Source organism: Python bivittatus, unplaced genomic scaffold (genome assembly GCF_059951505.1).
Source record: "Python bivittatus isolate LINGU-HERP-01145 unplaced genomic scaffold, Pbiv_v1 ctg000670_np1212, whole genome shotgun sequence".
Taxonomy (NCBI): Eukaryota; Metazoa; Chordata; class Lepidosauria; order Squamata; family Pythonidae; genus Python; species Python bivittatus.
In genome coordinates, this window is record NW_028277094.1 from 6,873,251 (window position 1) to 6,888,348 (window position 15,098).

Here is a 15,098-nt window from a genome sequence, read left to right on the forward strand (position 1 = left end):
CACACCCTGGGACTCAGAAGACAAGTGCTCTGCTGGAAGGAAGGGGAGCTCAGAAGGGAACCACAAATGCCAACATTCCAGCCACTGCCCCACTGCCTCTCCCATGGAGATGTGCCGGGGGACGTTTTCTCTACAGCCCCGGCCATATCTTCCTCATTGTTTTGTTTTTATCTCAGGGTTGCTTTTGCTGGCTTCTCTGCCCCCACCAATGAGGTCCTGTTTTGCTCAATGTTTGGAGAGTTATCCTGCTGATGGTGAGGAGCAGAACAGAATCCTTATCCCTTTGCACAATTGCTTTCCAACTTTCCATTGTTAGGAAGAATAAAAAATGCAATATGCCAATAAATTATCTAGCTGGCGCCTGTTTATATTCACAGACTAAAGCAGTGTTGTGCAAACTTGGCCACTTTAAGATGAGTGGACTTCAACTCCCAGAATTCCCCAGCCATCCGTGGGAGTTGAAGTCCACTCATCTTAAAGTGGCCAAGTTTGGACAACACTGGACTAAAGCAAAGCACACTACCTGCCTCATGCTCTCTATGATTCATCTATCCAAGCATATTCAGGTATTCTAATTCTTAAGAATGTCTCCGCTTTGAGCCTGTCTATAAATTAACACATGCGGGCTCAGTCAAAATGACATTTTCCATTTCCTAAAACATGAAATGGAGATCAAGATCAGGAATGCAACCTACATTTATAGATTCCCAATTACTTTTTTTCTGATCTGTTATAAATGCAGCTGACCCTGGCCAGATTTCAGGTAAGCAGTGGGTGCCATTAACTCCCACTGCTTACAAAGTGTGGTCTACAACAGGGTTCCTCAACCTTGGCGATTTGAAGATGTGTGGACTTCAACTCCCAGAATTCCCCAGCCACATCTTCAAGTATATATGATCATAACTGGAAGGAAATCCCTGGTTAGAGTTAATCTAAGTTTCCCTAACGCAACTGCAAACCAGAAAGCACTAAGCTGATTAGAAACAAACCAAGAAGGTTCTTAATTTATAGAACAATGTAGGGGATGTAAATATACACCAAGGAAGCCTATAATAAATAACTCCAAACCTTCAGGTAGTTTCCGCTTTCCTGTGGCTGGTTTTGTCTTCTTGTTCCTTACTGTAGACCCTCGATTACTAATTCCACTGATGACTGACATAGTGTCATCATCTCCCCCAGCTAGCAAAGAATTCCTGTAAGACATGAGTGGAAGCCACACATCTTCTCGTCGAAGAGACATCTGAAAGGTCATGAACTTCTCCAGATAAACGTACCTTCAAAACAAAGAAGGAGCAAGGAATTACTATAAATACCTACTGAATCATCTTTAAATTCACGAATGGACCATTAAAGATATGGCATGGTTATTGTTGCTTTTCAAAATTCTAAAAATAGGGAAGAGATTACGGGTGGCCCCGGTGGTAACCAATTTCCTGATAATAGATCTTTGTCATCGTAACCATAAACAGCATGTGTGAATTAACCTGCAGCTCAACGCTTTTCTATTTCCTCTTGACTAAGAAAATTACACAAAACTGGAAAATAGTTATTCTAACCTGGAACACAGTAAGAAAAAAGCAGAGATTTTTACAACTGGAATGAACCACAGGATCAGGACATATTTCTTCCTCCTCCCTACTTCGTGGTAGAAAACAACTTCTTCTGTATCTTGAAAATCAGTGAGGTAGTTGCCCACCCTGTTTTAAGGCTAGTTTATCTGAAAATAAAAACCACTTAACTGTGCTTCTAAAACACTGCGAAAAAGTTCTCTAAAATATCCATAAAATACTTACACTGTTTTTTTGTCTTGCCTGAGAAGTTTGGAAGAGAATTCACTCAATATATCAAGAAATGCCAAATTTAAAGGTGGATGGCTTTCTCCTTGTGGATTAGGCTCTTTAAAAGCAAACTCTATGCCATCCCTGAAAACAAGAATTCAAGTTAGCATTATTAAGAGTATTTTTATACTGGATTTTTTTTCCCCTGACACAAAAGATCTCAACACACATCAAACACTGAATGAGTATTTCAAAGAATAAATACATTTCACTCAGTGCTGCTATATTTAAGACACACACACTAAATCATATGCCTGTACAAGGGAAAAATATATTTCGGGTCAGAGCCAGACTTGGTCCTAATCAGAAGAGATCCAAGACTTGAATATATGACAAATGTAAATGTTAGCAGTGTGTGCAAAATCAAAAATGGGTTTCGCTCAAACCCCAAATGCATCACATTCTGGAAGTCGTGCCAAACCACGCCAGCTGAGATGTGTTCAATGGAAATAAAACCCAGAGTGAGTCTGTCACCGCCTTAGCACCTTCCAGCACTGCATATCCCACCAGCTACCCCAGGGCCTGCCTCCCCTGCTCTTAGTAACCACTGCTGCTTCCTTGGCTTTTTCCATTCTTAGCCATTTACTGAAAACTTGATCTGCCCAGAACAACTGTGTTTCCATCGACAGCTCCCGTGTTTTGGTTTAGACATGAACTACCTGAAACCAGCAGTTTCCTGCACAAACCATTTTGCATATAAACTCAATATATTCCAACAGATATGCTGGATCTAACCTATTTTTCTCTAATTCATCTGAGCTACTACAGCTTGTGCAGAATAACAGGGGCATGCTTGGTGTAAACACAAGTGTTGGTTGTGCTTGTGTGCAAAATGTGTCTGGACCTATTCTCAACACTAGCAGGGAATACTGCCTGTGGCCAGAAATCTAGACTAGATCTTCTCTATCTTACTAAAAAGCATTATACAAAAGTCTTAGAGTTGGTTAACAATCAGAGCAGCAAAGAAGCCTAGTAAAATCAATCAATCAATCAGGACAAGGTCACAATGAAAACCAGAAGCCAACATCTACGGCCCCATCTGACGGCAACCATTGATTTCTTTATTATTATTTATTACCAACATTGATATATTATCTACTCTTCCCATTCTGACCATGACATAGGGAAGATCAGCTGTGGTGAATGGTGTTAAGTGTAAACTACATCTAGCTTTCTTTTACTTATTTCATGTCTTAAATTTTGCTTATTTGGGGGCGTCTTTTCATTTGATGGAGACTATGAAAAGGATTATGGAGGTAAATTCAGTTATTCACAAAGTAAAGAAAAAGTAAACAATTACTTGTGTAACATAGCAATGGCTTCTCTTGTTTTCAGCTGATCAAGTCCAAAAGTTAAAGCAAAACGTCGAGCCAATTCCTTAATTCCACTGAAAGTTGGTGATGATCTATCAAAATTATATCCGTTTTCTTGGATCATCTCATTGAAAAGCTGCATGAACAAAACATTTTCCAATCATAATACTTGTGTATGATTTGACAGCAATGTTTCCAGAGTATTTTAATGCATGCTCTCCCTCTCTCTGCCTAACATTATTCAACTACAAAAATCTGTCTTCAAACAAAATTTTACCTAAACTTTTAAAGCATTATATTTGGCTTACATTTCAGCATACAAATATGCCAAGAATGAGAATAGGTTTAAAGACTGTTTTATAAAAACACTACTATAAAGTTTACTGAATACTCTAAAAGCTGACCTCCTATACGTATGGCAAGAAATAAATCAACAAAATAACTGAACATGGTTTTTCTGGTTCACCTGAACACAAAGGTCCTCCACAAGTGGACTTTCTACTACTCCCTCAAAATAAGAGAGGCAGGATTGAAATGGGAAACTCTATGGGTGATTCCTCTTATTCCCCCATTCTCTGGGATATTTTTGGGATGAATCGTCACCCGGCTTTACAGTGATACATAAGATCCCAAAATGAAAGCTTATGTCCAATTGAGCTGTTCACAGATCAGAAGAATCTCTTAATTATTTCATTAGTGGTGATCTCATCACTTCAGAAATTCTACACTTTTTAAACAATTTGAAATTGAAACTTGCCTAATGTGCTTCATTACTCTTCTAATACATTTTATTTCAATACATAATTAGAATACTACTTTATCTAAGAGATATTTCTAGGCACTTCTGCACATTTTATTGTTCTTAATAAAACTGTTGTCCAACAGGATTACACATATTTTCAACATTTTTAAGCAAGTCTTTAAAGAATAACTAGTATAGGTGTGTGGAATAGTGAAAACATACCTGTTGTAAACTGAGAATCAAGGTCTTTGCACACTGAATTTTGTCTATTTGCCTTGTTTTACTCATTGTTTCTTTGATAATATCTCCGTAGTCATTGTAATACTATCAGGATAAAAACACAAACAGTTTAACTTCAATTAGAAAACATTCATTTGTGAATATCATTATTTTGTACAAAAGATGATGATGGAGGCAAATAGAAGGACTACAAATAGCCTATTTTAAACTGAAGTAACTATAACTCGCTTTAAACATGATCATTTAATTTCTACTTTTTGCTAAGGCAACAACAGTTCTCCAGAACTGACTCCCCTAATAATGGAGGAAAAAAAGAAGCCTGCAGGTTTAATACAACCATATTCATTCCATATTTTTATATGAGAACCTCAGATCCCCTTCTCTATAGGCTTTCATTACCTTCATATATTGCTTAAAAATATCTGCAGCAGTGTTCATTTCCACCACAGTATATACAATAAGTTTACAAAAAGCCGCAAGCAAATTTCTTCTTTTGTGCAAAGCTTCTATCTTACTAGCTTCATCATCCTGCTGTCCATCTAAAAAAAAAGAATGTACATGAGCATTCAGAGGCATACATTTGGGTATGATTTCTGTATCAATCACATCTTTATAACCGGTTTTTGCCCTGCAATATTCTAAAGAGGTAACAGTTCACAGTAAGAGTAAGAATCTGATGTTTTGTTAGCTACCACAAATAGCCTGAGATGTTTGGAATGCTACAGTCCCTGTTACTATTTTCAATGAACTACTTAAGAAGTCCTGATGTCTCCAAATTCCAATATTAAGAAATCAAAACCTTTAAAAAAATAAGCTAAACTCTTAGCTTAGAGTAGCTGGTAAGTTTCATAGCTTGTTTCAGACCTCCAGCCATTCTTTTCAACAACCTGAGCAATGCTTTCATAAATGCTTTCATAAATGGTTGCTTAATGGAAATTCCACAATTTTAAGGAAACCCAGAGAACAGTTCACTAAACATACATCAGAAAAGCTCAGAGACCACCAAGGACTCCATACATCAGAAAAGTTTAACTGTAGCTTCAAGAGCAAAGTGAACCAAGGTAAAATGAAAACAGGGCCCAAGGACTATGTTTATGCTATTCCTCTCAGCTTTGCAGGTGAGAAACACATAATACTGTACTTTCTCATGGGGGAAAAAAAAGCCTCAGCTACATACAGCAGGATGAGTAAGGGTTGAGCAAGCTGTTTCTCTACATCTCAAAGTGGACAGGACTAAAGTCCCATTCTTTTCTAACTGGGCAATTTCCTTTGGAGACCAACTCAGTACTCCATGGAGATCAGGTTCTAGCCCTGCAACCTCCAGTAACTAACCTCCGTGTCTGGCTAAGTGAAAAGTGGGTAGCAATTCAGGGAGAAAAGACAAAGTGAGAACCTGATAAGATAATGCACCGGTTGCGACCAAAATAAATAGGAGACAGATTTCCATAACCCCATACCTGCACTGTTGCTATCCTCATCCTGATCAATGAAAACATGATCAAGAATAAAACTCAGGAGTTCAGACTGTAAAGAAGAATCAGGAGTGTAAACTAATGGCTCTAACATGTCACGTCCTCCTGACATGATCTGATGGCTGAAGATCATTAACACATCACACAAAATAGTGAAGGCCTGCAAGGGAAGGAATGATATGCATCATTTAAAAAAAAAAACCTCAAAAAATAGAAACTTAACACAAGTTAAGCCCCTAGAAAGCTATGTCCTTAGACAGTTCTAACCCAGAACTGTGTTAACATACCTGACTACAATTTTTAAGTATTGTCTCAGTACAATCACTCTCATTGGATAGGAGTCATTTTATTATTTTGTACTAATATATTTATTATTCATTCTTACAGCCTTATCTTTTCTTGTATTTACTGTGTATTTTTATCTTAGCTATATTGACTGTAAATAATGAAACTATACTACATTATACAAATATATAACTTGGCACCTTCCTAGGTTTGCCATTTCAAAAAGTATACAAACCTCTCCCTCTACTTCAATGTAGCTGTCAGGGTAGAAATTTAAATAAAACAAAGAGCTTCAGGTCTGCTTTATTAATGTTCTAAACTGGGGCACACAAATAATGCTACACTTTCTTACACACAATTGTTATTGCAGATGAAAAATTATTTCTATATTGAAAGCATCTAACTACTTAGACACAAAAAATGGTCAGATACTAAATCATGACTAACCTGTTCTTTAACAGCAGTATTTACATTGGTAAGGTAGTGCTGACAGATTTGACAAAAAACTCTCATCTGTTTCTTTAAGCGTAGAAGGTCCTCCTTAGAAATGAAAGAATATTAAACAGTAAGTTTATTATTTTGAATCATACTTGCATGATGAATAGAAATGATTTTTTTTTAAGAAACAGAGAACTTTTGCTATGGAGGAGAACAGTAATGTGAAACTCCCTGTAACAGCTCCAGCTTCTTTGATCTTCCTCTGGCCCCTTTTCTGCAAATCAGAAAAGAATTAGGACTCCTACCCTCTTTTCACCCCTCTCCTCACAGGAAAGAGAAGATAATACCTCTGACATTACCACTAAGGTCAGCCTTTCCTACCCTGAGCGCACTCCAAATGTAGTTCTTACCCCAATCCAGGTAAGAATTCCACACACCCACAATGGATTTAAGGATAGTTCATCATATTGGTAGGCTTCCCAAGAAGGAACCCCAAAGGTTTGTACAGTGACCCATCATAAATGGTTCTGCACTCCACATTCACACGCACTGAAATATGTCTAGTGCCACCAGCACTTACCTTTGTAGAACTGCTCTCAGTAACTTTTGCTAGCTGCCAAAGGATTACATAGTGAGTACACTGCAGTGCGTGAATAACTATCTGTGTTTTAAAAAAGAAGAAAAAAGCTTGAGAATAAGGTATTATCGTTCTTAGTTTGCTATTATTTTCTACTGTTCTTTTAAAGAAGAAGAAAAATACTAACCTGTTCAGGCATATCTCCATTCTCAATGCCTGTTTTTAGTAACTTGTAGTTACAGCTAAACAAGTCCCATCTTGACAGATCATGGGCACTGAAAATAGAAAGACATGAATGCCTCTAATTCACTGTCCCGTCCCCCCCCCCCCGTGCACTGTACTGAACTGACCACTGAATCCTTGTGCTATAGCACAAGCAGTGGCTATTGTCATCAAACATTTGAATGACTGCCTTTTGTAACAGGGTTCTGCATGCTACTGTCATAGAGTTCCAATATAAGTACAAAGCCCCGATCCATGGAGATAACTCCATGCAAAGCTCTGGTTATTCCTCTTTGCCCCCAATCTATTTTCTTTTAAAGGAGTACCCCGCACAAACGCATGTATAAACATGTGCATTATTCTGACTAAATAATGCAAACTACACAGAATGCATGGTAGCTACCCTGATATCATTTTCTCACTATCTAGTATTACTGTCAGTAGCCCTTTAAGGCAGAACGAGGGGAGAGTTCCAGCAGGAGATGGCAGAAGAAGTTGGAAACAAAATTGAAAGTGACTGGAACTTTTTTTTAGCGTAAGTACAATAAAACAATGTACAAAGTATCTGTAAAGAAACAAAATTTAAGATCAGCAAAAAGTGGATAGGCTTTACTTTACTTACTTGTGAAAAGCAGTAATTCGCTTTAATGTTGATAAGACCTGATAAGCATCATCTTCATCAGGTTCTTCACCCTATGATGAAAAAGGCGTACAGTTGCAATAAAATCAATTATTTCAAGGCGCAGGAAGATGGTATTTTGTTCTATTTTAATGTTAAGAGATATTAATCCAAAATCTGAAGTATATTTATTTGTGAAACATATAGCCCAATTCTTGCTGTTTATTTTGGCCTGGCCTTTGTTTTTGCAAAGCGCAATGAAAAGCAAAAGGAGATAAAAAGGTAGCTTGAAGAGCAAGACCTACGCAGAAACAGAAGATACACACCTCTTGCAGAAAATCTTCAAGAAGTCGGTTGAATTTGTCTGCTAGTTCATCTATTAGCTGACTTCTTGCAATATCTACTCTGTTAAAGATTGTGAACTCTTCATTACAGAGGGCATGGTAAGTTTTAGAACAAGCTTCCAAAACATCAGTGTCTGTGTGCTTTTCTACAATATCCCGGATCTGTCGCAATAAGGCATCCAAATGCTAGTTAATACAAAACAAAAATCAGTCAGTCAATCATCTCTTTTCTGATGCATTTGTTCGAAAGTCCTGTTCCCTCATCCCCACCACTGCCACTTCTTGTTCCAAAAGAACTGTGTTTAATTGTTGTGATAGTACAGACAGCCATTTATTTAGTTACAGAGCCCACAAGAGCAGGCAAGCACCCAGTCAAACGTGTGAGGATCTGTTCAGTTTTCATCCTATTCCATTCTTTTTGCTTCGCTTACCTTTTCTAATCTCCCTGTTGTGTAGATTTCCAAATCAAAATATTGTGGCAACTGTAACAAGTTGGTGACTTTCTCTGCATCTACAGAATACTGCGGATATTGATAACAATTAATTAAAACCCAAACATTTTTCCATAAAATCAGTGTTTCATTATTCACAATTCTAAAGACGAGTTTCATTAAGAAATCTAAAATGTTCAGTGTTAGATAATATTGATGCAGAATTAACAAACTATCTTCACTCAATGTCATCTTTATTTTTAGATTTGGGGGGAAAAAATCTGAATGCTTCATCAAGGTTGAAGAGAATTGTTCAGGAATCTTAGTTTAGCAAAAGTTCAATCCCAGGCAGAGCTGAAAAACACACCTGTATGAAAACACGGAGAGCTGTCACCAATAATAACTTTATCACAATAGACAAACCAGCGATCTGGTCTGGTCTAAGGCAGTTTCTTACACAACAGTCATTTCAGCACACCAACTATATAGAGAGAAAAGTAAAAATCACACTCACTTTTGCTAAGAGCTGAGGAAGTGCAATAGCAAAAAGCTCTGTGATCTTAGTTCTGTCATCCAACTGGGTTTTTTTCTCCTTTGCCGTAAGCACCTAAGTCAGAGAAGAACAAGGAGCAGCATGATCAAAGGACTGATATGACCAGCATCTACTTAATGCAACCCCAAGATGCAATTCATGGTAGACAATTTACTGCATGTGAACCAAATTCAACTACATTTAAAAAAGGATGTATATTCTCAAAATTAAGAAATGATCTGCAAGGTCCCTTCCCACCGTGACATTCTATTATTCTAAAGGAACTGGTTCAGCACCATTCAGATGGATCGATGCTTTCACCAACATATGCTCGTGTGACAAAGGAGAGGGAATGCAGTAGATGGTTGAGCAGATTTAGAATGACAGAGTTGCAAATAAAATCTGTTGTTTAATCAAAGTAGAGGGTTTTTTTTTCTTTAACAGCCATCAGAATTATACTGCGTAACATTCTTACCTAGCGTAAAGAATTAAGTGCTATGACTCTATCAAGCGGACAAGTTCAGGATTCCGAGACCTTCAAATGGTTCACTCTGACCCCAGAAGTAGAAGATAACTTATGCTAAAAATAACACGTTTTCACTGTGTACTGTAGGCATGACTTCTGATTCCAAAGAGGTGATGTCATACAGTTATTTTGAATTGTGTGCAATAATATTACAATGAATACGAAATGTTAAAGGCTAGTGCATTTCTTTTACATTATTGATTATTTTGATGTCTTTTTCAACAACTGTGATTCTACTGCTAATGTAATGCACACTGGCTCAAAAACCAAATACACTAGAAAATTACTAGCGTACTTTATTTTTGTCTGCAAAAAACCCATTAAAATTAGCCAAACAATATATTAATACTATTGTTCATAGCATAAATTTTTAAAAAATACCCGTTTTCCTGTGCCTCTTCCTACAGGGGGATGACATTCAGCTGCTTGTCTAATTGTACACAGCATTATTTCAATTAGTGCACTTTCCTGTTTGTCTGTTAAAGCTGCATTTATTAAAAAAAAAGAAAAAAGAAAAATGTCATTTTTTAAAAATCGCATATGTTTAAGAACCATTTGGACATACCATAAGATTTCTCACCAAGAATTGTTGATAAATTTTGTTTTGCACCTTAAATTAAAACGTGCAGACTAGTATACCAAATTAGCTGCAATCATGACACCAGAATGAAAAGAAAACAAACTGATCTAGAAAGAAAGCTTAAAACTCCTGTCTGAAATCCCATTTGGAAGCTTTTCCAGGCCTTTTAATCAAAGCTGTCTTTGTATTTAATGATTTATTTAATAAAAAAATTGCTATACTTTTATATGTAATGAAACATGATGGCAATGATTAAAAGAAATTGCTACTACTGTTTACTCATTTAACTGCTCATTTTTGCAAATACATTATTTTAGTTTTAGAGAAATATCATAGGGCCTTTCTGTAAAAATGTGAAAAGCCAAATCAACAGGACCATAATTTCTGAGCTTATTTGCTCAGAGTTAAGTTTTGTTTTATGGGTTATCCCATTGTTAGTTTGCATGTGTTGCCAGTCTTTATCTGCTGAATTTCTTTTATTTTCTTCAAGTCAGGGTCAACTATCTAGGCATATGCACTTTAAAACATGCTTTGAAAATAGAGTGAAATCTTACGTTCTTCTCCATTGAGTGGTTCTTCCAACAGAAGACTATTCATACATTCCCAGTCCTTCAAAAGGTCAGTTGCACAATCCCACATGCTATCCACCAAGTAAGCAGCATGCTCATGTAACTGAAAAAGATCCAGAGGTATTTACCATGCATTTTATGAAAAGCTTCTCCAAAGCCCTAAACCAGCTGGTGCCCTTACAATGGCAGACACTAATTTAAGGGAGAAAATGTATACCTACAGAAGGAAAGCAGGAGTTATGTGCTAAGAAAATGTTCTGCTATTTGCCTCAGGTCTTTCATGCCTTGTCACTTTTTAATGTTACCCTTAAGCACCTAAAACTTAAAGGTTCACTAGGTTTACTGGATTTCAACTGGCTTTGTAACCCAAATTATTCTTTATTGGGTAGATCTAACTGTAGCAACCCACTTGGAAAAATTCCAAGACAAACTACTATCTTCCTTCTCTCCTATATCCCTACATCATTAATATCAAGATTTTCAATACTGAGCAGAGTTGGGGAAGGCATTTAGAGGCTCTTATAAACCTCTAACACAATATACAGATGGAAATATAACTTAAGGGATCACAATTTCTTGCAACTGCTGTCTAGACTCCTACAATTTAATGTAATAGCATTTAAAACACTTCTAGGTTTGGGAAGGTAATACATTTATACAAACCTCTCATAACTAAATTCAGCTACACAATAATTAAAGGAACCTTTGGGGATATACAATGAACTGATACAACATTCATATGGATTAAGCAGTTTAGAACATATTGTAAAGTCAGAGGCAATTCTTCCTAACAAATGGAACTTAATTTGGCTCAACAGAAAGCACATACAAAACATTGCTGAGGAATACAGTTCTATAAAATAAGTAAGGTATGTGTACATACCTCACTTTCCAAAAAGAAAAATACTAATGTTTTGACAAGATTAGCATTTGGACCTTGCCTTCCTCTTCTTTTAAGAATTCCATCTTCCTCAGGGTCTCTGCGACTGAAAAGCCTTCCCAAGAAAGGGAAAAAAACAACAATAGTAATTGTAATAGTATTTACTACAGAGTTAGCTAAACATAAAATGCAGTACCAAAAAAACATACTATAAATCTCAATATCCCTTCTGCACAGAATATTCATTGGAGAACCTTTTATGTAAAATTCCCTTTTTGATGATGATTAGAAGCAAATCTGACAACTCTTTCTCACCACTCTGGCATGGAGAGCTGAAACTTTTCTTGACACATAATGTGGCTTTTTGCAGACTCGGTTTTAGTTATTCCAGAGGAAATCCCATTTCACCCTGGGGAACCACAAACTTTATCTAAACAGCTCAGTGATTCAGCTCTATCCAGTTCACAACTTTAGTTCCTAATGCCAATAAACGTTTGAATTGAACTTTAGTTCTTTTAATGAAATGTCATCTTCTCCTTACTTTTTATAAAGAAATTCTCCTGCTGCTACAGCCACTGGCCGATGAGCTGAGTAAACCAGGTGATAGACGTTTTCACAGTCTTCTGCAGTTAGAACTTCTTCACTACTCCTAAAAATGCAGTAATTAATTATTACAAACAAAAAAGGCACATAGAATATTACAGGAAAAAAGCGAAAAAATCAAATGCCCTCACTTACAGATTATTTTTAACTGTAGAGTACCTGAAATCCGAATGTTGAGTTTAAAACAAGAATTCTTGTCTTGTGGCTATAATTCAGTAACTGAAGATCAACTCAAAGCCTCTGAGAATCTCAATGTGAAGTATCCAGAAATACATGAACTTTCAGCAACATAGACAGAACAAAATCTTGCATACATTTTTATCTAACTGTAACATTTTACAATATAATCCTGAAACCCTATGACACCCTAAGAAGAATTTTCTGTCTTCAAAGATTTAAAAAACTACATTTATACAAAATGGACAAATTAATACCATAAATGTCTATTATTTGAAATATGATTTGAAACACTTACTGTAAAACAAGAGTAAGTAGTTTTATTGCTTGTACTGCAACATCATATTCTTTGTCAAGAGTCATAGACACAATTCTGTCCTAATGGGAAGAAGATTTAGTTTGTAAAATGAAAACTGCTATAATGGAAAGTCTGGGATATTTCTTTAAAAGGAAAAGACAGAATGAACACTAACCTTGAACCGACTAGTGAAGAGTTCCAATTTTGAATTAAGTTCTTTATTATAGTAAAGTCCTTGCAAAGCTGTAAGACATTTGAGTCTCACTTCCCCTTGCTAAAAAGAATTAGGAAATAAGTAACAGTCCTTAAGTTTTTCATTTTTCAATACTGGACAATGTTAATTAGTTTATAGAGCTCTACATTTAAATTGTGGTTTCTGTTAATGGGTCCATTTTTTAAATACTGGATTACAATAGAAAATTAATTTCTATATAAATGAACATATAAAAATTTTAAGACAAATAACAAAATCATCATAATCAGTCAATCAGTCAGACTGCATCAAGCTGGGAAAGTTTACAGGTTTAAGAGCAGCACTTTCAACTCAGCCCTGAAGCAGACTGGAAACCAGGGCATTGTAGAGCTGTTGTTGGTTTAAAAAAGGATTTATGAAGTCCTAGCTAGTAGAGAAATCCAACATTACGATTTTATCAGGTATGTCCTGCTGTCAGATCTTTTTGACACTGGACTCGTGAAACGTACAATCTTAATTCCTTCTCACTTAAAACTAATTGATGATTACAATGTGGGTTAAGAAAAAGAGAGGTACCAACTTTTTGGGCTTTGTTTTCTCTGTTCAGTAGTTACAGGGGAAATCAGCATTCAGCACCTTACCTTGTCATGCATTGTCCATCCCACATATTTTAAATAGCTGTCATTGAGAAAGGCATCACTATACATTTTCATCCAAATTCCAATTTCTTCAATACATATTGCTCTAATCTCAGCAATTGCATCCCTGAAAAAGGATAATACAGAAGGAAAAAGAAGAGTATGGTTAAAAAAAAAATAGAATGCATCTTAAAGTTTAGACTTAATACACAGCAACTGAACCCACCTGTATCTATGAACAAATACACCCTTAAAAATGGCATTCATCATGTTTTCTATTTCATCCTGATTTTCTTGAAGCTGAAAAACACAGGAAATGAAAGTGCTGTAGTTTCATAGTAAACACTTAAGCAATAAAACAATACAGACTTAATCTGAATCTAATAATTATTTGAATAACTATTTGAGATGATATCACAAGTTCATTTTTAAAATATATGGCTGATAATTTCATTTCCAGTGAAAAATATAAAGGTGTACAGGTTTGGCAACTAAAATGTTCAAGTATTACCAAATGCCACACAATAATTTAATAAAAGTTAATCTGGAAACTTAATACCACATACCGTAATGCTAACATTAGTGAAATGCCCTAATGCTATTTTAAAAGGAAGCAAATGAGACTATTAAAAATTCCTTATATTTTACACTGAAAAGAAATTTAAAAATGAGAATAACACAATGATTATAATTATAGTAAGTCATTACAGAAATTCAAAAATGTGTATCACTGTAGAGAGTGCATACTGTATTAAGACAACATAAATGGGGTACATGGTTGTCTGCTAGCCCACCATGATTTTCTAACCATGAGCAGAATCTTTTAATTACGAAGGGATATACAAACTGGTCAAAAGAACAAAAAGTAGATGGGGAAGGACCTTTGGACATCCTACCATACTAGAAAGGAAATAGTAATTGGGACCAGCTGAAAGAGTAATTCTTCTGGAAGAACTTTCCTGGCCTCCATTCGACTTCCTGACTATGGCTTGAGGAAAGTGTTAATTTACCTCTTTCCAAGGATCATCCATAAAGAGGCAGAGGAAATAGAGTTGGAAAGAAAAGCTGTATTTTAACTCAATCTCAGAGATTCACTCTTTCTTTTCACTTCTGTTAGTCTTTGGGGCAACAGACTTTCTACATGTTTGCCTTAACAGCAAAGAGATGACTGTGTATATTTTACAGGCATCAAGTGTCAGCACAATTCTTTTTTCAGTTGAAATGTTCAGGAAGATATTTCATATGTTGATCAGAAGCCATATTTCATGAAGTTTTACTTCAAACCTTTTTTTTTTGGACAAAAATAACTCCCAGAGTTCCCTCTCTGTCAAGTAACAATTAAACTAGTCAGCAAAGGTTCTAACCTCCTTCCTTTTCTGCAGTAAGAGTTCCAGTCTATCGTTAGCTCGTTTTCCAATTATTTTATTTCGTTCCGCTTCATATTGTCGTTGTGTATTGTCCATATTAATGCTCAAATTTAATGCCACATTTACTAATGCAGTCATTAGCTTCATAGCTGAAAAGTTCCAAGAGAGAATGAAAATCAGTCCTAATGTAGAACAATATAATCAACAAGGCTGA

The 15,098-nt window shown here is 36.0% G+C and overlaps 1 protein-coding gene across 2 annotated transcripts in view; it reads right to left on the reverse strand.

Annotated features, from left to right (window-relative positions):
* STAG2 (STAG2 cohesin complex component) overlaps positions 1 to 15,098 on the reverse strand; it is a 47,816-nt gene that overhangs the window by 5,439 nt on the left and 27,279 nt on the right. For both annotated transcript variants that reach the window (XM_007423631.4, XM_088151745.1), the window contains exons 8-29: positions 14,882 to 15,033; positions 13,744 to 13,817; positions 13,521 to 13,644; positions 12,862 to 12,960; positions 12,687 to 12,766; positions 12,150 to 12,257; positions 11,612 to 11,723; positions 10,714 to 10,831; positions 9,961 to 10,064; positions 9,036 to 9,128; positions 8,522 to 8,611; positions 8,073 to 8,276; positions 7,750 to 7,820; positions 7,093 to 7,180; positions 6,909 to 6,989; positions 6,338 to 6,430; positions 5,591 to 5,765; positions 4,533 to 4,672; positions 4,116 to 4,217; positions 3,139 to 3,287; positions 1,794 to 1,922; positions 1,069 to 1,274 (exon numbers count right to left, since the gene is read on the reverse strand). In XM_007423631.4, coding sequence (XP_007423693.1) covers positions 1,069 to 1,274; positions 1,794 to 1,922; positions 3,139 to 3,287; positions 4,116 to 4,217; positions 4,533 to 4,672; positions 5,591 to 5,765; positions 6,338 to 6,430; positions 6,909 to 6,989; positions 7,093 to 7,180; positions 7,750 to 7,820; positions 8,073 to 8,276; positions 8,522 to 8,611; positions 9,036 to 9,128; positions 9,961 to 10,064; positions 10,714 to 10,831; positions 11,612 to 11,723; positions 12,150 to 12,257; positions 12,687 to 12,766; positions 12,862 to 12,960; positions 13,521 to 13,644; positions 13,744 to 13,817; positions 14,882 to 15,033 — 2,592 coding nt within the window. The remainder of the gene's footprint in view (positions 1 to 1,068; positions 1,275 to 1,793; positions 1,923 to 3,138; positions 3,288 to 4,115; positions 4,218 to 4,532; positions 4,673 to 5,590; positions 5,766 to 6,337; positions 6,431 to 6,908; positions 6,990 to 7,092; positions 7,181 to 7,749; positions 7,821 to 8,072; positions 8,277 to 8,521; positions 8,612 to 9,035; positions 9,129 to 9,960; positions 10,065 to 10,713; positions 10,832 to 11,611; positions 11,724 to 12,149; positions 12,258 to 12,686; positions 12,767 to 12,861; positions 12,961 to 13,520; positions 13,645 to 13,743; positions 13,818 to 14,881; positions 15,034 to 15,098) is intronic.